Genomic DNA, 24,017 nt, shown 5'->3' with positions numbered 1-24,017 from the left:
GGTTACAGGCCATTTTTACTTTATCATTTTTTTACCATTAAGGTATTATAGTAGTAGGTGAAGTGGATATCATTTAAAAGGTCTGGGGAAAATCTAAGTAAATGATACCATTTGTGTAGAATATACTATTTTGGACAAATTTGTGTTTTTAGGTTGGTGCTACGTGTCTCTGGGTATATTTGATCAGCTGAAGAAAAGGGAACTTTTTTTCCTTTATATTCCATGTTGGATATAATTATAATTCTTATTGGAACGTGCTGCCATGTATTCTGCCTCTGTTGTTGACAAAGCGACAATCGATTGTAAAGTCGATTTCCAACTAACGGCACTACCAACGAGAGTAAAGATGTATCTAGTTGTGGACCTTCTTCTATCAATATCCCCTGCATAGTTAGAATCTACATAACCTAGAACTGAAATACCTTTACTTTTTCGAAAGGTTAGGCCAACATCAGAAGTCCTTTGAGATATCTCAATATTCACTTGACATCTTCCCAATGCCTTTTCCTGGATTGGCCATGTACCTACTTACTACACTTACAGATTGAGCAATATCTGGACGTGTGCACACCATAGCATACATAATGCTACCAACTGCGCTAGCATAAGGAACTTTTGACATATGCTCCACCTCATCCCCAGACTGAGGCGTTTGTAACTCTGAAAGCTTAAAATGAGAAGCTAACGGTATACTTACAAGCTTGCTCATCTGCATATTGAATCTCTCAAAAACCTTTTCGATGTACCTCTTCTGAGAAAGATGTACACCACCATTTTCTCTTGAAATCTCCATTCCAATAATTTTCTTTGCACCTCTCAAATCCTTCATGTCAAATTTCTTGCTCAACAATTTCTTCAAAATATTTACTTCTGTGATGTTGTTAGTAGCAACATGCATATCATCAACATACAACGATAAATAAATCATAGAGTTACTAGAGATTTTCTTGTGATACACATAGCTATCAAATGCACTCCTCGAGAATCCATGTGTAGTCATGAATGCATCAAACTTTTTGTATCACTGTCTAGGGGATTGCTTCAAAACATACAAAGACTTCTTTAGTTGGTATCCATGATCTTCTTTTCCCTCAGCTAGGAAACCTTCAGGCTGATCCATGTATATTGTCTCTTCTAGATCACCATGTAAGAAAGTAGTTTTGACATCAAGCGGTTGAAGCTCCAAATCAAATTGTGCAACCAATGCTAGTAGAACGCGAATTGACCTATGTTTCACGACTGGAGAGAAGATCTCATTATAGTCAATTCCCTCCTTCTGACTGAAACCCTTTGCAACCAATCTCGTCTTGAACCTAGCATCTTCCACTTCTAGAATACCTTCTTTCTTTCTGTAGATCCATTTGCATCCAACTGTCTTCTTCCCCTTTGGCCTTTCAACTAAGACCCGTGTCTTATTTTTGTAAAGAGACTCTATCTCTTTCATCATGGCTAACCGCCATTGTGCAGCATCTTTGCAAGAAGCTTCTTCAACATACGAAGAGGGTTCGAGGTCTTTAATCTCTTCTTATGCAGCTACGAATGCTTGCTCTATAAGACGTTTTGATTTTCATATCTGCCTTTTGTCCCTTCCCTTCGCAATTGTGTATGGTTTATTGACAGCATGTTTTTCAAGATCTGCATCTTTTGACTCATCAACTTGAGTCTCTTGATCCTTTTACTTGGTATGCTCCACCGGTAGCTCCGTCTACTCATTGTTGTTGTTTTTTGATAACTCCACAAAAATTTTACGAGGATCAAGTATAGAGGATTCATCAAAGGTAACATCTCTACTAACTACAAATTTGAGTAAAGATAAACACCAAAGTTTGTACCCTTTTACTCCATTTACATACCCTACGAATATAGCCTTTTTAGCCCTTGATTTAAGCTTTCCTTCATTAACATGATAATAAGCCGGACACCCAAATATTCGCATGTATGAATAGTTAGAGGGTTCACCTGACCATACCTCATTCGGAGTCTTAAAGTCAATCGCTGATGCTGGAGATCGATTGACAATATGAGAATCAGTGTGAACTGCTTCAGCCCAAAACACTTTAGACATTTTGAATTGTAAGAGCATACAACGAGCCTTTTCAAGAAGAGTTCTGTTCATTCTCTCGGCAACTCCATTCTGCTGTGGTGTGTGTCTGACCGTCTTATATCTTGCGATCCCATGAACCTTACAGAAATTATTGAACTCTTCACTGTAAAACTCCAAGCCATTATCTGTGTGAAGATGCTTGATTTTTCTCTCCATTTGATTCTCAACCAAAATCTTCCATTCTTTAAATGCTTCAAAAGCATCACTTTTTACCTTCAATAAACACACTCAAACCTTTCGTGAAAAATTGTCAATGAATGTGAGAAGATACCTCTTTCCTCCCTTCGATGGAAGCTGAGAGAGACCCCATAAATCTGAATGGATGTAGTCTAGCACTCCTCTCGTCTTGTGCTTGCTAGTGCTGAAACTAACCTTCTTCTGCTTCCTTAGGACCAATGCTCACAAAATTCAAGTGTGTTGATCTTCTCACTGTTCAAAAGGTTGTGTTTGCTCAACATCTCCAGTCCTCGTGCACTCATATGGCCCAGTCTCATATGCCATAATCTTTTCTTGTTATCATCAGATAACTGCTGCACTATAGATGCATTAACAAAGCCAATAATGGTGCTTCCTGCTAGTGTGTAGAGGCCATCCTCCAGCTTAGAATTCATCATGACTAAAGAACCTTTAGCCAGCTTCATTGTACCTCTCTCGCTCATGTACTTATAGCCTTGATTATCTAGAGTACCCAGGGATATAAAATTCTTCTTCAGATCAGAAACATGATGGACTTCTGTAAGAGTCCTCACGATTCCATCATGGAAGCGAATCCGAATTGAACCAATGCCAACTATTTTACAAGTTACATTATTTCCCATTACTACAGTTCCTCCATTTTTCTTATAGTTGTTGAACCAATCTATTCGGAATGTCATATGCAGAGTACAACCAGAGTTTAACACTCATTTATTGTCATAGACTCCACTATTGCATGATGTTGTTAGTACATATTCATCATCAAAATTATGTACCTGCTCAACAATGGATGCACTCGCCTTTTCTTTGGACTTTGACATAGGATAATCTTGTTCAAAGTGTCCCTTTTTGTGACAGCCCCAACACTCTGCATTCTTCTTGTTCACATGAGATTTTGATCTTTGCTTTGATTTGTTCCTTCCCTGTTGGCTATTACGACCTCTTACAAAGAGTCCACTAGCTTCATCATTTTTGACTCCTTCAAAATGCCTCCACACATCATAAGAGTTAAGTGCATGCCACACTTGCTCAAGAGTGATAGGCGCCTTGCTATACATCATTGAATTCTCAATATCACGATATTTTGAAGTCAATGAAAATAGCAAAGCACATGCAAGCATCTCCTCATCCTTCTTAATTCCGGCAATCTGTAAGTCCATCACAAGTTTATTGAATTCATCTAGATGATCTTGCAACAAAGTACCTGACTCCATCTTAAATGTATGAAGACGTCGTTGTAACAACATCCTTGTTGTAATCGACCAGTCCTGGTAAAGCCCTTTCAGCCTATCCTATAACTGTTTGTCTGTCTCCTCGGTACTTGTACTCACGTCACAGAGAATGTTAGGTGCAAAGGATAGTTGGATTACACTCAATGTATCTCCTTCAATCTTTGCCTTGTCGGAAATCGATGTGTTATCGGGGTACTTTTCGTCAATAGCGTGGATTGAACATTTCCTCCACAGTAACACCATCATTTGGATTTTTCAGATATTGAAGTTATTGCACCTACTAAATCTATCAATTTCAAACTTCATGGAACTCATTTTTACTTGTTCTTCCTCTTCTACTATAAAGTATTTGGAAATACAGAAAACCAAAGTAATTCTTTTCTGATGTGGAAGTTCAGATTGTGCTGCAACCACAGAGCATACTCAGAAAGAACCTTGGCTCTGATACCAATTGTTAGCAGAAACGTGAAAATATAAAGAACAAGGAAGAACAACAATATTTAACGTGGTTCAGATCAGAATTATCCTACGTCCACCAGAGAACAACTGTCTTTATATTAACAAAGAAAGGAGAGAGATCACAAATACAACTAAGAGAATTGCTCTATCAATTCTCTACTCTTCTAATGTATTTTGCAAATGTCTTAGAATATCAGAAGACAAGAGAGAAATATTTTTGAGGTGTGTTTCAAATGAATTAAGAGTTATCTATTTATAGGAATAAATTCTTGCTCTTGATGTCATCAATGACATCACATTTTGTCAAGCTATCAAAGTTTACCAAACTTTTACTTATCAAATTTATCAAACTTTTACCTAATAAGTTGCTACATTAAGACCTAGAATCTTGTCAATTTTAACACTAGCAATTCTCACTAAGTGAGTTTGCCCCGAAAATTGTGCAAATGTTTAAAGCAAACAGAGGCCAGTTCAGTTGAAATTTCTTAGTGTATTACTTACAAACCATATGCCCCCCCTTTCTCCTTGCGGTCCAAACATCTTATATTGGGGAATGGGGCAATGCTCATGAAACACTTCCCGTTACCTACCCTTATGTAGTACTCCAATAAAAACAAAATTTAAATTGGCCTAATTATTCTTTGTGCTAAAATATTTTACTTTACTTTGAATCTTTCCCAAAACAGATTGCAGCACGCCAGCACCATGTGCTCCTTACTACCCAAATATCTCCGATCCAAAACTTCCACTCTGCCGCCGCTGCAGCTCCGCTGCCTCCTCCTCCAAGGAGTCATGGGGGACTTCAAATCTCCGGCTTTACATAAAGATCTGATGACACCTTTATCTAATTCCATAATGTTTCAACGCCAATTTTGTAAGCTTCCAATCGGAGCATCAAAAGAGGAGCTATTGAGAGAAGGATTGCAGCCGGAGCTGATGCCTAAACACGTAGCTATCATACCAGACGGTAACCGGAGATGGGCTAAGGAGAGAGGTTTGTCACCAGAAAAAGGTCACGAGGCTGGGAAAAAAGTGCTCGGAGATCTGTGTCGTTTTTGTTCAAAATGGGGAGTCAGAGTTCTTTCTGCTTATGTTTTTTCTACTGAGAATTGGTCAAGGCCAAAGGTAAGTCCGAGTTTTAGTTATTTTAATACTTACTTCATATGTCGATGCCTTAACATTTTCTATATATATTTGGGCAGGCTGAAGTAACTTTCTTGATGACCAGCTACTTTGAAAGGCTTACCAAGGAATTCATGAGGTACTTAACTAATTTCATGATATTTCTCACTAGAATAGTTATGGAATAAGGCTTTTAACTATTACAAATGATGTTATACAACATGTTAAATATCCAATTTCACAATAGCTGCCTTATGAATGAATCCCGTCATTTTTTAATCGAAAAAGACACTAATACCAATAAAATCTTCTTTTATATGGGACTTTTCAGTGTCAGAACTACAATATTTAATACCGGTTCAAACACATTCAATACTCACTGTTTCCTTAAACTCGGCATTTTTATTATTTTCTCCGTTCTTTTTTATTTGTTAAATTTTGATTTTAAAAAATAATTATTGATATAGTGAATTTATTATTTTATTCTTATTAATTGATAGAGTTTTAAACATATTTATTCGTTACATTTTTCAAAGACATTAACTCAATATTAATAAATTGAGGATATAATAGGAAGAAAAAAATTGTCATTTCTTGATTTGTCAAAATTAACAAGTAAAAAGGAAAATCAAATTAGAAAATATTTGACAAGTAAATAGAAACAAAAAGAATAAAAAAATTCATTAAATATATATAAATATTTAATTGTGAATCCAATACTTGATACACGCTATGAATTTGGTGGCAAGTTAGAACTCATATTTTTCATTGCAAAGATCATGAGTTCACATTTCTTTCTTACTATTTTTATATTCACTTGGTTCCCTTTACATTTTTGTTTTTTAGAGACAGTCTCTTGTACTAATTTCAATATATTTTTAGGTATGGGATGAAAATGTCCATTATAGGGGACAGGTCTAACCTTCCAAATTCTCTGAAAGAAATGATAAAATTAGCTGAGGAAACCACAAAGGACAACACAGGGCTTCATTTTGTGGCAGCACTTAACTATGGTGGAAGATATGACTTAACACAAGCAACTAAAAAAATTGCTAGCAAAGTTATAGATGGAGCTATTCAATTAGACGATATTAATGAGAAATTAATTGATCAAGAATTAGAGACTAATAAGATTTTAGAATATCCTAATCCTGATTTAATCATCAGAACAAGTGGAGAACTGAGAATTAGCAATTACATGTTGTGGCAATTGGCTTATAGTGAATTCTACTTTGTGGATAAATTGTTTCCTCAATTGGATGAAGCTGATTTTGTAGCAGCTTTAAGGTCATTTCAGCAAAGGCAAAGACGTTACGGTGGACACAAAATTTAATGGAAGGTCCGCAATATAGTATTAGTCTATTAGAAACAGTCTCGATAAGGTTTGTGTACATCTTACCCTTCCTAGACCCTACTTCTGAGATTACACCGAGTATGTTGTTGTTGACAACAATATAGTATCATATGTGTGGAGGGTTTTGTTTTAAATTTAAGGGGATAAAAGATGAGTGTTTATTATTGATGTTTATAATCCTATGGAATAAAAATTCTCAGTATTTGCTAGCTTCTTTATGCTGTGATGGATGTCAAATTTGATATTTTGTGTAGCAACCTAAATTTTCAACACTCTCTAATAATGACTACAATAAATAGAGAAATGTTCAAATTTGGCACTGAACTTTGTGAAAATGCACAAGCTAGAAAACGAGGGAGTGAATTTATAAAAAAGATGGAAGGGACCTTGGTATATTCCCAACACTAACTTATGTAAGAGGAGAAAAGAAAAAACAACCAAAATTTAGCAAAATGCAACTTATAATTAAATCGATTTCAATATTTATGATTGCAATATTTACTGTGAATTATAAACCACTTTAAACAACTGTGAGTTATAAACCTAAATCAAGAGCGACTTTAATCATGTTCCTCTTATTGGAAACTATTATTATGAACACAAGCAAGAATCTTTTCCACGACTTTTATCATTATATCAAAGCAGAACGATCCCTAATATGCACACGTTTCAGTTATATTTTTTTTGTCTTTTCAGTCGTGGATAGAGCTGTACAGGGCAAACCGATAAACCGCACCAAACCAACAAACCGAACCAAACCGGAAAAAACCCGACTAGTGGTTTGATTTAACTTGGTTTGGTGTTTGAAAAAAAAACTCAACCATTATAGGATTGATTTGGTTTTAACTAAAAAAAGTCAAACCGAATTCAAACCGACCCGATTATAGATATACTACTTTTAAATTATGTTATACATAAAAATATTTATTAAAATGTAATTTATAAATATTTTTTAAAATTTTTTCATAATTTTTGTTTTCTTTCTTACATTTAGATTTGAACTTAAGAAGCTCATCTAAATAATATACAAAAAAGTCCATCTTATAAAGTTATATTATAAAGTTAAAACTTCAAACAATGTTCTGTCTACATCTTATATGTTCATATTTTATACTAGAACTCTTTTTAAGAAGCACTGCTCTGTGCTTTTTATTAGATACTATGAAAAATTCGAGAAATCCGAAAAAACCCAAAAAATTCGAAAAAACCTGAAAAACCCGAGAAAAATTGATATCGAAAAACCCGACTTTTATTGGTTTGGTTTGATTTATAGATGTAATAACCCGACACAAATAATTTGATTTGATTTGTAAAAAATCTGAATCAACCCGATCCATGTACACCCCTACTCACAATTATGAAAGTTATTGAATTGTTAGTAATTGCATGTCTCTTCATATTCAAATATCAAATTAAATATATTTTGAAATTTATTTTATTTAGATTGAAGTTGTCTTATACAAATTTTCTACTCACAATAAGATTTACTTATAATTGATTAATTGTTATAAATATATTTGATTAATGTGATAGATGCACTGAATTAGTGAAACAAACATAAAACTCTGAATGATTGTTTAGTTGACAAATTACGCATAAGGATATTTTCGTAAACGTCTATAAGCTTTTATGCATAAGAATGTCTTCATAAACGTCTATATAAGCTTGATCCATTTAATGCTGATGTATATAATTAAAAGAGAGATTATATTATAATAATTGATTTGAGCTACCTAATAGATATTTGATAATATAAACACATGTTTTTTTTAAAAAAAATTATTTTGAAAATATCTAACAGAAATATTTTTACAAATTTAATTACCAAACTGCTCAACCGTCTACACCAAACGTAGGGATAGTTTTGTAAAAATTACATATCTAACGATCTATTGTAACCTCCGGCGTTGCTCCCTGTTTCTCACTCATCTATTCAACTCAGCTCCGACGAACTTCGCCGCCACCGACTTTCCGCCGGTTTACTTCTCCTCTTTGTCTTTCAGGTTTCTTCTTTGGTCTTCTCCTTTCCTTTTCAGTTCTTTTTTCTCCTTCATTTTCATGCATCAACCAAAACAGTTACTCTAATTGCTTTTCCAAGTGCGTTGTTTCACTAGGGTTTTGGACGAAAATTGTTTTTAGTTTTGGTAATTTTATCCGAAATTTACTTAGTTTTTTCATTCTTGGTGTAAATTCTCTTTGCTTAAAAAAAATTGAAATGGTGAGTTCTGCTGTTAATTATGGTTGAATTGTTTGTTTAGATTACAAATTTTTCACTTATGGTGGTCTTTTGAATTATTTAGTACTTACGATGTGTTTCAATTGCATATTCTCCAAATGGGTTCTGGTTGTTGTTTTGAGTTCACTTTTTTTTTTGGGGGGGGACGAGAAATTCTATTTTTCATTTCTGGGTTTCGATTGTTTAGACTTACTTTGTTTTTCATACTTGGCTTAAATTTTCAGGTGTTTCATTCCATTTTCTAAGTGCATCAGAGACTGAGAATTTTGAATTTCTTATGAGCTGTAGTTGAATATATGTTTAGATTTTTGGATCTTCGTTCTACTTTTGGCTTATATAGGTTTTAGTGTATAGATATATATTTTGACTCCCTTGAATACAAGACTAGAGGTTAGCTTAGTGGTTCAGGGGTTTAAAATTCACCTTGAGGTTCCAAGTTCAAATTCCAAACACTATGTTTTTATTTCTCGAATACCCTTAGTGAAAATCTTGAAGTCCACGACTGATCCTACTTATGGTCTATATTAAAGGAGAGCCTTGGCATAACATGTAAAGTTGCTATCATGTGACCAGAATGTCACGAGTTCGAGTCGCAGAAATAGCCTTTTGCAGAAATACGAGGTAAGGTTGCATATAATATACCCTTATGGTCCGGCCCTTCCTTGGACCTGTGTATTGCGGTAGCGTAGTGCATCGGGATGCCTTTACGTTCCTTCCATACTATAATATCTGGTTGTAATTGTTGACTGTAGAAGCTATCTATTATCTACACATAGCTTCTCATTTCCTCCATTTCAATTACTTCACCTTCTTCCCTAACAATTGCACCTTCTGCTAAGGGAAATATTCCATCCTTGACTAAAACCAGTAATCTTCTACTGCAGCATTTATGATAATTTACTATGCTGAATAGGCGTGGAACTGATCTTTGAGGGTTGTCTGTCCTAACTTGTACACCTTCCTTTTAAAAATATTTTTTTCTATCATTGCCTACTTTGATGTAAACGTGCGCTAAGAACATACTCTACAAGTTCCTGATATATTTCCAATTCCCAATTCCTCTTAAAGTCACCATTCTTCAAAATGTGTCTGATCCACTAATTTATTAGCTTAGCTTTCAGTGTTTTGTCCATGTTTATTGTTTTTTTTCCATCTGGTAGTTCTCCTATTTTTCCTTCTTTCCTTTTTCTGGTAACTATCGGATTGTATTAATTTCAAGCAAGTATTTACGAAACAGCAAGGCTATACCTCAGCCTGCTAACCAGAAAGGAAACACTCTTTGGACACCAAATGAAACAAGGGATAAGAAGAAATAATTGGTATCTAATAATAAGCAATAGGAAAACAGCTCTGCTTGAGACATCAGAATTCATCCTAATAGCTGCTTCAGACGCTGCAGTTCATCAGCTTTCTCCTCATTGCATCAGAAACTCAAACATTACATATGCAAGCGATCTCTTTTGCAATTTGTTCCCGTTGTTTCACCTTCCCTTCAAAAATCCTAGCATTCCTTTCCTTCCATAGAGTAAGTATAAATTCCGCATAGACCATTTTAATGAGAAGTGCCTTCTTGGTTCTCCCTTTAACTGCCTTCAATACAGTTTGGTACTGGAGCAACCATTATTACTTTCTGTAATTTGAAAAGTGACTGTTCCTGTTTTCTTGATGCTGCCTAGGTCAAGGTTGACATTTAACTGGGACGAGCAATAATAGGCTAAATGGTCATTAGCTCAGATCAGCTTTTCAGGTACACTCAAGAAAATATTATGAATGTAGATAAAGTGGTGGATAACATATGGTAGAGAAAACTGAATGGTCGATATTCTAAACTTGGTCGTAAGATTATCCATAAAATGAGAATAGCATGTGAAAGGAAGAGGGAATTTTGTGGTTGCATTATCAGACACTACATTGGCCCAGCAATTTCATAAATAAAATTGCTGAAGTCCTTAGTTTATGAATTCTATTTTCATGAACTTCCTTTTAATCTGCAATTTTCTACTGATTGATGTGGTATTTAATAAATCTTAATCTGCAATTTTCTACTTTGTATATCAGTTTCTCTGCACATTAATTGATTTCTTGTTTTACCACTATTAGGTTATAGTCAATCAGTGTTATAGCCAGTGCCAGACAAAGTGATGCCTGCTATGAAGGTTCAGATACTAACTTCTTCCGGTTCATACTCTTTGTTCCGCATGTTGTCTATATCAATTTAATAGACAAAGATATTATATTGTGTGATATTATACTCTGTGCTATATACTTATAATTACTGTTATATTGTATGCTCTACAAGTTACATTTTCCGTTCTACATATTCGAATATCAATAATTTCTGCTCTCTCTCGGTAATTCTTTTTATCAATGAAGCAAAATATCCAGACCTCTAAAGGAGAAGGGTTGGTGGGAAGCATTTGGTAAAGTTAGGACGATTTGATATATTGCGAAATCAATAGTAAATTGACGGCTGCTGTAGCAACTCCAATAAAGCCAAAAGACTAGCTAGTGGCTTGAATTCAAGTCTGAGTTCAGTTCCTATCGAGGATAACAGTGGGAATATTTTATTTTGGAAGCATTGTTTTCTTCATTACCTAGGTGGGAACGAGGTGGCTTTTTCTACTTTTTATGGGTTATGGGTGGGTGGTGTTTGCAGGTTCCAATTGGAATTCCAATTTGTCAAAATACATTTATCACAGCTTTAAATCTTAAAATGGCCACTCCCTGGGCATTTTGATGTCTGCTTGAATAATAGAATTGGACATCCGGGTGTTGAAGGCAAGAAAGAGTACAACAAATAGGAGCATTCCTAGTGGACAATCAAGGAAATAAAACTTTCTTCTGAAGCTAATTAGTGGTTCCTGTGCAATATATTTTCCTTGTGGTTTTACTCCAAGTCAAGAAGTCTGAAACTTTTTCAATTTGAATTATGTGTGAGTTAGCGGTCATTCAGTAGCTTTTAGAACATTTTAATTTCTTATTCTGCTGGCTGGTTGTCTGATTTAGGCATTTACTTTGGTCTCCACATTCCTTATATCATGTTTGCAAAACGGGAAGAAGAGAGTTTGATGATTTTTAATTCTGTTTAATTTAAATGTATAGGGAATTGAGACCTACTACTATTTTATGTTATTTGCATCACTAGCTAATCTAGGCAAACATAGTGAATATGTTTTCCTTGACTTCAATCCATTGACTATACACTTCCAGTCCTATGTAATGGTTCTATCTTTTTTGTCCTATTTATTTTAGTGAAAGATCCTTGCATATAATGTTGGCCTGAGATGCACCCAAGGGTGTGGCCTGGTGGTTAATGAAGTGGTAGGAAAACCATAAGATCTCGAGTTCAAATCCTAGTGGAGGCAAAAAACTTGGGGTAATTTCTTTCCATTTGCTTATGTGGCATGTGCCTTGGCTCATGTCCTTATGTTGATAGTGAATTTTTTTGCCCGTAATGCCGACAATATTTGTTGGATCATTGATTTTGGGTTAAACTTTATATTAGTTTTTATTTGATTATTTTATTTGTGATTCTTTTAACAATATATTGTAATGTAGTTAGAAGCCCATTCCTTTTGTTTTTGTGGGTTGGGTTATCTTTTAGAAGAAGTGGCTCTCTATGATTTAGTTCTTGAGCTTCTTATACTTACTGATACATAAAAAATTGGGAATGCTGTCGCTGATTCCAATTATCTCAATCAATTGATTGGGAAGAAATTACTTTTGAATGCAAAAATATACTATCTTGTTAATATGCCATTATTTTTCCGTGGCCAGACTGCTATTCATGGTGGGATTGGGCACGTATTCAGCAAGCTAATAAAGGAGATTGGTGATCCTGTTGACTTTGAACTTCCAGAATGGTTAAATAAATGGCAGTCAATGCCCTATACCTTTATTAAGCGCAGTATCCTTTCATTTGATGGTCTTGATATTTGTTACCTATGATATTCTTCACCAATCTATTAGATGCTCTTTCATATTGTGATAGTTTACATCCTACGCGTACACTGTTCACTTCTGCATTTCATCTCATTTTCTTTTTCATTTAGGTTTTCTCTCTGACCTTCATAGTCCTTTATCTTTGTGATCTTGCTTTTTATGCTCTTCCTTTTTCTCTTCTGTTGGTATTAACTACTTGAAGATATATACCTCACTAAGAAGGTAAAGCGACGTTTGGAAGATGATGGTATATTTTGTTCCTGCAGCTCAATGGCAGAAAATTCTGCTGTGTGTGGCAGGGATTGTCTCTGTGGGTGAGGATTATCTAGATTAAGTTCCGTTGGCAATCAGGAAAGAAAAGTGTTACATACATTTGTGGAAATATCGACTCTATGACCTTGTTCATAAATACAATTAATTATTCTCAATGATTCTTTAGCTGATAGCTTCCTGCTGTTACATGCATTCCCTTTTCCATTTTACGTCTATGTGAATATATTGTATATATCATGTTTTTGGCTCTTAGGCATTTTCTACTTAAAATAAATTCCAGTGACATTTTCTGCTTATATTGTGTTCGTTTTCTATTTGTTCATTATTTCCATGGTGTAATTTCTAGCAGCAGGCCTATAGGAGGCAACAGAAAAAGGTTTAGGTTTCTTGGTGGAAAGGATGAGAGAAGGTCCACGAGGTAGTGGTAAGGTCTGCGTACACTCTACCTTGCCCAGACTCCATTTTATGGGATTTCCCTGGGTGTGTTGTTGTTGTAGTAGACCTAGAGGAGACAACAAAAAAAGGTTTAGATTCTGTGGTGGACAAGAGAAGCGAGACTGAGATGGTTCGGGCATGTGAAGAGGAGGTGTGCAGAGGCCGCAGTGTGGAGGTGTGAAATGTTTGCCACAGTGAGTTTCAGGAAAGGTAGAGGTAGGCCAAAGAAGTATTAGAGAGAGCCAGAGAGGTGATTAGACAAGACATGACGTAGCTTCAACTTTTTGAGGACATAACCTTAGATAGGAAGTTATGGAGGTCGCGGATTAGGGTAGAAAGTTAGTAGGTACTTGAGCGTTGTTTCATTTCCTAGCGTGATAGATTGGTGCATTGTATATGTTTCCCGATTCTTATTTTTTACCAGTAGTAGCATTTGTCTTGTAGTTGGCCTGTCTTACGACCTTTGTTATTCCTCATTATTTACTGTGCTTCAGTTATCACATTAGTTGGTTAGGGTTGTCGCCCCTTCTGGGTATGTTATGTTTTCCTTATTATTTTATAGATGTCCTCGTTACTTCTGTATTGTTTTGTTAGTTGCCTAGATGTTCGTTACTCGAGCTGAGGGTTTTTTGGAAATAGCCTCACTACCTCGAAGAGGTAGTGGTAAGGTCTGTGTACACTTTATCCTCGACCCTGCTTTTGGGATTATACTGGTTTGTTGTTTTTGTTGTTCTTCTTCTTATTATTATTATTGGGAAAAAGAAAAAAAGATAAAAGAAAGGTGAGTGGACCATTAATTAGTGGCGAAGCTAACGGTGGAAATTGGAAGGATTTTAGATGGTATTGGAATCATGTACCAAAGTGTTGCAACCAGTGGGCTGCAACTCTAATCCCGAGTTAGGTTGTTTAGAAAGCTCATGTAATTAAGGGTGTGCAAAAATTGGTTTAACCGATAAACCAAACGAAAAAAACACTATTGGTTTATCGGTATTGGATTATTGGGTTTTAAATAGTCAGGTTATAGGTTCCGTTTTCGGTTTTATGATTTTTTTGTTAATGGTTAAACCGATAGCCTAATAAGATTATATTAAAATTACTATTTTATTCCTAATTATGTAACAATGACTTAAGCATTTTACCAATCCTATTTCCTAAATTTTAGTATTACTTTCAGCCGCCGGCAACACAAACTAGCCTATCTACCGCAACACGCTCTCTTCTTGACACAAACTAGTATTACCTTCTCTCTTCTCAATTTTAGATTTGATTGTGACAAAGACAGACAATTAATGTTGTTTCCGCAATTTATTGCACGAGTTTTTAGAAGGTATTCGAACAATTATATCTTAAGCAAAAGTGATTGATGTAGAAATTTGTGTTACTTCTATTCTTGCTACTATTTCTATTTTATGAACATCATGTATATATGATCATTTGAGTATTTTTTTATCGGTTAAATCGAAAATTGAACCATTAAAGACCAAAAAAGGATTAACTGAAACTCAATAACAAATATCTTATTGGTTTGGTTACTGGTTTAGTGTGTTCACAAATCGAAAATCGATAAACCGAACCGCCTGATGCACACCCCTACACGTGACTAGTCTAGGCATTCATTTTCTTATGTTTAAATTCTTATGGTTTTATTTATTTTTTTGGTTAATCTTTTATTGTTCTAGATCTCTTTGGTAGTTCTTTTAGATGGGTGATATATATTTGATTGATTGGAAGGATAAGCAGCTTAAATATTTTGTTTCAGCATTTTATTTGGGAAATTTGAAACAGCTTTAGAGAAGTGTGTATTTCTTTGACTTTTCTTATATTTTACAGTATAATGTTGTCTAGCTGCTCCTCGGGTTGTAAATGTGGGAGTTCTTGTCTGAATAAGCCATTCCATCAACGCCCTGTGAAGAAGATGAAATTAGTGAAGGTAGACACTTTAAGAACTTTGAGCAACTTCAGATAATTGAACAAATATCACCTGATGGATGCATTTAACTGCTTAATTGTTTCACTTCTTCCCATTGAGATGACAGTTTGTGATGCCTGGTGGAGACTTTTGTTATTCTGTGTTGTTCTATTTTGTAGTACGTCATTGGTACTCGCTTCAATAAAATTTGCTTTTTAACTTCTTTGGAAGAGTCATCTATCATCTTTGGACAACTGAGACTGAATTTTTTTCCGTAGAACCTTTGATATGTTTCTTTCTCAAAAGAAGAACCTTTGATATTTTGCCATTTTTCAAGAGTCTACATTGGACTAGAAAGTTAATTGTTGACCTTGAGCTGTGGTTTTGCCGGACTTTTCACTTACCAAGTTCGATGTATTTCTTCATTGAATCATTCCATGTATTTCTTCATGGAATCATTCCATGTATTTCTTCATGGAATCATACTTTCTTATGTGATTATTACTAATACATATGATACTTGTCTGATGTGGGTTATATGTTGATCTATGTGTTGATCTATGTTGCCCGGACTCTTCAAAAATTTCAACGGGTGCGTGTTGGATTCTCCAAAAGTAGTGTATTTTTGGAGAATCCGACACGAGTGCTGCATTGAAAATGAAGAATCCGCGCAACTTAAATGTTGATTGTAGTGTGTCAAACTCAATATATATTTGTAAATTTGACACTGGCTGAGAATTTCTAGTTTCGCTGGCAAATTAGAATGGAATAAGGTAAAACGGTTATAGCTTTGGGAGGAAAATCCATACTCATCGCGAAATGTTTCTTTCAACATCTTTTTTTGACACTGATGTATCTTTTAACGTCCAAATGACTTGTGTTAGTATATGTAAAGTTTGTTTAGTATCAAAATTGTTTGATACATTACTGGAAAATAATGTGTTTACAATTATTTAGTATTGAAATGAAATTGGCCTAAATTGAGCAGAATTAATAAATAGGATTCATATAGCATGTCCAAACTAATTTGGGTTCGAGGCATGCTTGATTGATTAATATTGAAGTATATTATCACACGTATCTAATGTATGATTCTAGTTTTAAGTATTGAATAAGAATGTCAATTTCACAAGTATTCAGAAAGTTTAGAACATTATGAACAGAACATGAAAACCTAGGACAAGAAATGCATAAACCATATGAATGAAGAAGATAAAGTGCTATAAAAAGACTTAGTTGAGCATATGCTTCATCTTTTTCTTCCCTGAAACAATACCATTAGGAGGAGGTCTTTATTTAACACACATTTGGAAGTTTTTGAATGTGGACAAAAATATGTAGTTTTCATTTGAGATTGAACGAACCGTCCAAAGCCAAATACCAAAACTGCAGTTAACTTTAACAAAAGTATTATGAACTTGGATAAATTTTATCCTGGTGAGTAGTCTCTTCCTATTCCTTTCTTGTCAGTTGTTTCACCAAATAAAGAAGCTCTTGAGCTCCCCATTTCAATTTTCATCAAAGTGTTTTCTGGTTATTCTTAAAGGTAGAATGAATAGAAGTTTCACCAATTTTCTAGCACTTTATTCTCTTCATTTTCTGCATCTACTGGATGCCATCAAGGAAATCAATTACTTCATCAAAAAAAAAAGGGAGAATGAAGGAAGTTTCACCAATGTTCTTGTTTGTGGTTTATTTTTTTAAGGATTACTGAATTATCCTTGTGACTGTCGCAATTCCCTTATTCCTTCCTTTTGTTTTACTTCTGCTTAAGTTTGTCTACTTCCAATTTTATGACCAGAGAAATACTGTCTAAAATTAGTTGCCAAGAGAGTTTTAACTTTACTTTTCATCAAGATAGTGACACTCATCCTATATCTGTCTTTGACCAAACCAGTGAATACCAATTTAACTTGGTCTCCGAACTTAGACCCTGAGCATGAGTGAAAAAAACAGTGTTAAGCACTGCATAGATGAACCTGATGTCTGATGATTTCTAGAGAATATCTGTTGAGCAGTCTTAGAAGGAGAGCCTTGGAGTAACTGGTAAAGTTGCTGCCATGTGACCAGGAGGTCACGGGTTCAAGCCTTGGAAACAGCCTCTGGCAGAAATGCAAGGTAAGGCTGCGTACAACAGACCCTTGTGGTCGGGCCCTTCCCCGGACCCTGTGCATAGCGGGAGCTTAAGTGCACCGGGCTGCCCTTTTTTTATCTGTTGAGCAGTCTTAGAGTTATTACATTAAGAAAAAGTGTGTCCAGAGGGGAGTGATTATTGTATCTGCTTGTTGAGTCATTTTGTGTCTCTCATGTATCTCAAAAGAAATTAGAAGAGGTTACATTTTCATTTTTTAATGCTTTGCATTCTTTTGAAAACTGTGCAACAATCATAGTCTTCCTCAAACTTTTGGTCATTATATAAATGGTTGGTCAAGTTTGTTGACATGTAACATGCAGACTGAGAAATGTGGCTCTGGAATTGTGGCAGATGAAGATATCAATCGAGGAGACTTTGTTATAGAGTATGTTGGAGAAGGTGAGTTCTTTCACTTTTTGCTTATATTTGAGGAATAATTTATGTTTTGTGCATTCTGAATTTCATTTAGCAAGGAAATATGCATACGACTGCAGTTATTGATGACAAAACATGTGAAGAGAGGCTTTGGAAAATGAAACATAGTGGGGAAACTAACTTCTACTTGTGTGAAATCAATCGGGATATGGTGATTGATGCCACTTACAAGGGCAACAAATCCAGATACATTAATCATAGTTGTTGTCCAAATACTGAGATGCAGAAATGGTACAGAAATAGCTTAATGATTAATCATACTTCTGTATTCCAACCTTCATTCCCGGAACTCTATATTACATTTCATTTCCATGTACGGTGTTTTTAGGATGATTGATGGTGAAACAAGAATTGGCATATTTGCGACACGAAACATTAAAAGGGGCGAGCATCTGACCTATGATTACCAGTATGATGCTGCTCTTTAATTTTACTCTTCTTTTTTTTAACCTGTAAGGTCTGCAGTGTGTTATTCTTCTGAGAGTTTAAGTACTTATAGAAGAAAACCTTCTTGGAATGTGCATTGCGTATTTGAATCTAACAAGTATAGCAGATTTGTTCAGTTTGGTGCAGATCAAGATTGCCACTGTGGTGCTGTAAGATGTAGGCGAAAGCTGGGCGTTAAACCTAACAAGCCAAAACTCCCTGCTTCAGATGCTGCATTAAAGATAGTGGCATGTCAGGTGGCTGCCACCTCTCCCAAATTGAAAGCACTTCTATCTACACGTCATGTATGTATTTCTTACAATATCTATAACTTGAATCTTGAGAGATATGGAAACATTTGTGTTATTCTTGATGAGCATCAGTAATTGGCCTGGAATTTTTTAACAATAATTATAATAATTGGCTTGGAAATTTCTCGACTAGATTCATATTCCATGTATGAAAACTTATCTTTGCTGGTTTCCTGTGATTAAATTGATAACGGAGGTGGCTATTGTATTTTTATTCACCCATTTACTTTCTTCAGTTCCTGTGTTTAGTTTGAAGGTAGAGGAAGAGTTCTCCTAAATTACAATCTAAGAACAAGTGGTACCCTTTGACTTTTCTAGCCAGTTGGACACACCTGTAGAAGAACCTTATTCTGATGCCTAATGATGGGACCATGAAGATCAATCTTCCCATGCATATGGCAAGATTTTTCTGAATTGAAATGTCAAAAATACTTGTACTAAGAGGAATAGCTTGGATCAACAACAATAACAACATACCCAATATAGTCCCACAAGTGGGGTCTGGGGGAGGTATAGTGTTCGCAGACCTTACCCCTACCTTGGCAGGTAAAGAGGCTGTTTCTGGTAGACCCTCGGCTCTAGGAAGAGGAATAGTTTGGATCAGGAGGGGTAAATGTGCGTGTCTGTTGGGTGGGGGTGGGGTGGTGGGGTGGTGGGGTGGGGGGGTGGGGGATGGAGTTGATCTGTGGTAGAAGGGCAAGGGCTGCAGGATAGTACATAAAGTGTGTTCTGAGTTGGATGATCTGCAGGGTCTAATTTTGTTTGGCAGTGGCTGGTATCCTCAATAGACTCAGATTTGCCATTACTGAGTTAAGAGTGTAGATATGTGTCTCAGTCTTACAAACTTAGATGATAAAGGTAGACCTGAATTCTGGAGGAACCACGATCTATAGCTTCACCAGTCAGGACATATGATTTTGGCAACTTTAGTCCTTAACTCTTAGTTAACTAATCATCTCGTATCTAAAATTGATAAAAAGAAATGAGAACATAGTTGAGGAAAATGTTCTAGCTATTTGTTCTTTCCTTTGTATTTGTCTCTCTGCTTTTCTTCCGTTATCTGCAGTATGTCATAAGGATCAAAAGAAATGCATATGTTATGTTCCCTAAATAGGAAGTTTTAAATGAAAGTAATAAACCCCTTAAATCCATGTAATACAAAACATATTGGTTTATGTTTTCATCACTATGTATTCGAATCTTGAACATTTTGCTTTCACAATAATGGACATGATAACATTATTCAATCTTTTCACCAGGTTTATCAAACTGGAGTTCCTCCAATAGGTAGGCTACTCTTGTTTGCAACTTACTTGATTTTTGTGTTGGTGACTTTAGTTTATCTTATATTTAACTTGGATCCTCCCTATTCAGGATGTTCAGGTTATGATTCTGACATAAAACTAAAGCGACCTCGTAATTGCATTGGCCAGGTTATACGAATTATCCGCTCCTCTGACACAAGGTATGTGATACTTCTGCAAATTGACTTATAGGGCTGTTAGAGTGGTCCGCATTGATTATGGAAGTGGGTTGAGAATTAGCTTTTGAGGTTGAGTTAGGCGAAATTTCATTTTTTTACATGGTATTAAAGTAAGATCCATCCTATTGCTGAAATTATCCAATGTTGAACCAAGTTATGCTATTTCATGTTCCAAATGTCTTGCCTGGACATAGTGGGGGTGTTAGAATGTCCCAATTGGTTGAGGGAGTGTATTGTTGTTTCCTATAAAGATTTTTGACGATCCTTGCCTCTGTTGAATCAAGTTATGCTATTTCATGTTCCAAATGTCTTGCCTGGACATAGTGGGGGTGTTAGAATGTCCCAATTGGTTGCGGGAGTGTATTGTTGTTTTCTATAAAGATTTTTGACGATCCTTGCCTCTTTAGTTAGCTTTTGGGTTGAGTTAGGTCCAAAGTTCATTTTTAATAGGGAACGTAGTTTCCCTTTTTTACTCTGAAAATCTTTTTGATCCATCTGGAAAAACTTGTGTCCAAAAAAAAGTGGTACACCTTGCTCCCTTTTCAAGAGGGACAGGACTGATCCTGAAAGTGAGGTCCTTCTTTATGGTTATGTTATGGTTATGAGATCACTTTGATTGGAAAAAAAGTCGATGATGCCATCAGTCATATGGGCAGGTGAGGCTGGGGAAGTAGTTGCTCCTTTGTACTCCGGGAAGCATCTTTCTTTGATTTACGGTTATACAAGGTTTTTTGTTGTCAATTTCATGCTTCTGCTTCTTTATACTTTTGGCGACTCTGGAAATACTAGCAAGTTCTCTTTCTGGTGTAGACATGAAAGAAGAATACTTTTATTCTATGGACATGGTTGTGGTTAAAGTACCAAGAGAGTTTTTTTAACTTGGGGGTATTGCAATCTATTGGTTTTCTACTGTATTTGCTAGATTACTAGATCAAATATTAATGGGTACGGACAGCTATAAGTTGCTGTCCTCACATTTTTCTGCCTTGTAAAACAGAGAAAATGATCGGTGAGAGAGATAAATCAGGGATGTATGAGAAATCATTTTAGATCTTGTGAACTTGGAATTCAAGGCTACTGTCCTCAAAAGCTAATACTCCCTTCGTTTCAATTTGTTCGTTTGGTTTTGACTTGACACGGAGTTTAAGAAAATAAAGAAAGACTTTTGAATCTTGTGGTCTTAAACTAAAAGGTATGTAGAATGTACCAAAATTCCTTTAATCTTGTGGTTGAAACATGTCATGTGGAAAGTTAGAATTAAAGAGTTGCAAAAAAAGGAAAGAGAAGTTCTTTTTAAAACAGAAAAAAAAGGAAAGTAGACAAACTAATTGTAACGGAGGGAGTAGTTAGGATTCTAATGAACTTTCTCACAGGAAACCCTTTCTTCAGTTGGCCATTATTCTTTGGGTTTCTTTCTTTTGCTTGTTAAAGTTTTACTTTTTCAGATCCCATTGCTAAGGACTCCTATATACTTTATGTTCCTCAGGTCCTTTGGAATTGTAAGGCGGTTTGATGCCATCACCAAAAAACATTTAGTAAGGGAGCTATGATTTTTGTTTGGTTGTGTAATGGACTTAGTTAGATTTGGCTGATAAGTTCTGTTTATCCTCGCCATCCCCTAACAGATCATGTTTGAAGATGGCTGTGTTCAGTACCTTGACCTGTCAAAAGAAGATTGGGAATTCTGCAACTTTCTTGAGTAATCAGGTAAGCAAAATTTAAAATTTTGAAATTATTATTTGTATGATCTCTTTGTTCGAGTTCTGCTTCATTTCCTGTTTAATTAGTGCAGTGGATATTCCCGGAAAAATATCCATTCTTCCCAGCGCTCCTCAATCAAATCCATTTTTGTTATTTTAAAGTGGTCCTCAATAAGAGAGAGGTGTTCATGTGATGTTAGTGAAAGAAACTATAGTAATTACTGTCTCCGAAAGTCAGCTGTGTAGCATTTACAGGAAGACACTTGAAGCTAGAAAATGTTTGATTTTACTGTGGTTCTTCTCTGTTTAAAACCAATCATATAAAGTTGAGTTCTAAAGTAGTCACCTGGCTTCCCAACCTCTTCCCTGAAAATGACCATTAGAGAAAAGGGTGGGGCTGGATGTGAAGTGGCATTTCGTATCTCCTTGGTACCTTTTCATCAAAAAACTTTATTCTTGTGTCCAAGTTTGATCACAAAATCTAAGACATGCTAATGGTGATCAAACTCCAGATACATGTCATATCAAATTTCTCACTTTTGTGTACTTTGCAATCTCTCCCTATGTAAACCACTCAATTCATGAAGATATAATTTGAAAAAAGGCATGAACTGCTCAGAACAATTTAAAATCATTTTCTCAGAACTTTAGATGTAGAGCAATCATTTAATGTGTGATTTCCTCTTCTGTACTATTTCAAGCTGCCTCTTGGAAGTGTGGAGTCAGAAGACAGTCAAACACATCCCAGCTAGTTTCTTAACCTTTAAACTTATTTCCTGGTGAATCCACACTGAATCTTCTCATAGACAAAAACCAACTACCTAGTCTGTGTAATCATCTTTGCTATAGTGTAGTGACATTTTAATTATCAGTAATCTTAACATGTCCTTTCAGTGGCTTTCCTGTCTGTACAGAAATAGCATTATCCAACAGTTGTATCAAACTAAAAAGCATATTTAGGTAAATTAACCGACCATGTCTTTTGAAGATGGAAGTCTAGTGGATCAGATTCTACTGTTACTCTCTAACAACCAATATCCTTCTTGCCATGCTTGCTTTCATTTATACTCTCGACTATCTTTCCTACAATGCTTGATTCACTAAATTAACTATCCCAGCAAGTGACCCTCCAGAGACAGGATTGCCAACTATATACTCCATTGACCAACTACATTTTATGTTTCTTGCTAGAACCTTCAAGTATCATGACAAGCTTCTTAACCGTTTGTGCGGAGCGTCATGACAACTGTCATGATAGATTGAAGTCTAATGAGGAGCAGATAACTGCAAAGTATAGTTTGTCTACAGATCAATTAGGATAACCTATGTTTCTTTGCCAGATTATTATGTGTTTCCTTAAATTGTTATCCCAAAGAGAGCTTTATGTGGTTACAGGCTGACCTATTGTTGTGCAGGTATTAGCAGTCAGGATAAGGAAATGCACAAGATTCAACCTCTTTAAGGATAGAGGATATGACATTGTGTCCAGATCCAGAACATTGAATGGCTATGTTGTACCAAATGTACAAGTTTCATTTACATGTAGCTTTTTAGTAATAAAGCTGCAATTTCTGATCGATTTTTTTTCCAATGTAAGCATTAAATCAAAGATAGGAAACATTCATTACAATGTAGCATAGCAAATGCACCTATAGTTGACCTTTGATCATAAACAATTCTTGATGTTGTCTCACTAATCATGTTTCTTTGTCAATATCAAATGGTTTTGTAATTGGCTTGATCACTATAGGGAAACCTTTGTTCCTCCAAGCCAGAGTTGATGGTGATGATGCATGGTTTAGTAGGTAAATGGGGTCAAATGAGAAGAGAACCATGATTTTCAAAGTTTTCACCTGCTTTATTGATCATTGGGTATATATTTTTGTCGTTCCTCAGCTTGATTTTCAGGATCTACTTTGGCCGCTGATTATTTTGAATATTCATTTTCAAAGTTCGAACTCGAAATGTCTGTTTAATTATGGAGGGGTGCTTGCCGTTGGTGGTCAGTGAGTCCCACTTGGCTATTTAAAAGCTTCTTTCTAGCGCACACGCACGTAAGTTGAAAATTGAAACAAACCAAAAGGCTAAAGTAATTATATCAGTTATAACGAATCCATTATGTATATGATTGATTATGATCCCTTCCCACATCTTTCGACTCTTGTTCCATTAGATCTGGATAATGTGTGTGTATATATAAATTGTGACAAAATTAACAAAAAATCTATTAATAACTCAATATTAGAAAAAATATAAAATTAAAAAAA

General features: G+C 35.4%; 2 protein-coding genes across 5 annotated transcripts; both read left to right on the top strand.

The window, feature by feature from the left end:
- Nucleotides 1–4,464: 4,464 nt before the first annotated feature.
- On the top strand, nt 4,465–6,679 carry LOC129891081 ((2Z,6Z)-farnesyl diphosphate synthase CPT6, chloroplastic-like). Its single transcript, XM_055966334.1, has 3 exons — nt 4,465–5,115; nt 5,193–5,251; nt 5,995–6,679. Exons 1-3 carry the CDS (start codon nt 4,696–4,698, stop codon nt 6,443–6,445), a joined length of 930 nt encoding a protein of 309 aa, XP_055822309.1. The 5' UTR covers nt 4,465–4,695; the 3' UTR covers nt 6,446–6,679.
- A 1,565-nt stretch (nt 6,680–8,244) lies between these two features.
- On the top strand, nt 8,245–23,627 carry LOC129884419 (histone-lysine N-methyltransferase ASHH3-like). 4 transcript variants are annotated; one of them, XM_055958734.1, is made up of 17 exons: nt 8,246–8,469; nt 9,233–9,323; nt 10,379–10,449; nt 10,803–10,858; nt 11,955–12,078; nt 12,480–12,609; nt 12,847–12,958; nt 15,183–15,282; nt 17,716–17,794; nt 17,890–18,061; nt 18,159–18,239; nt 18,384–18,561; nt 19,827–19,854; nt 19,942–20,032; nt 21,537–21,585; nt 21,676–21,757; nt 23,166–23,627. In XM_055958734.1, the coding sequence occupies exons 6-16, from the start codon at nt 12,585–12,587 to the stop codon at nt 21,751–21,753; spliced, it is 993 nt and encodes a 330-aa protein (XP_055814709.1). In that variant the 5' UTR covers nt 8,246–8,469; nt 9,233–9,323; nt 10,379–10,449; nt 10,803–10,858; nt 11,955–12,078; nt 12,480–12,584; the 3' UTR covers nt 21,754–21,757; nt 23,166–23,627. The 4 variants fall into 4 exon arrangements, with proteins under 4 accessions (XP_055814696.1, XP_055814700.1, XP_055814705.1 ...); XM_055958721.1 differs by lacking the exon at nt 11,955–12,078 and having other exon boundaries at nt 8,245–8,469; XM_055958725.1 differs by lacking the exons at nt 9,233–9,323; nt 11,955–12,078 and having other exon boundaries at nt 8,245–8,469.
- Nucleotides 23,628–24,017: the final 390 nt, after the last annotated feature.

This window comes from Solanum dulcamara, chromosome 1 (genome assembly GCF_947179165.1).
Source record: "Solanum dulcamara chromosome 1, daSolDulc1.2, whole genome shotgun sequence".
NCBI lineage: Eukaryota > Viridiplantae > Streptophyta > Magnoliopsida > Solanales > Solanaceae > Solanum > Solanum dulcamara.
The sequence above is the reverse complement of the archived record's forward strand: the minus strand, read 5'-3'. Positions and strand labels throughout refer to the sequence as shown.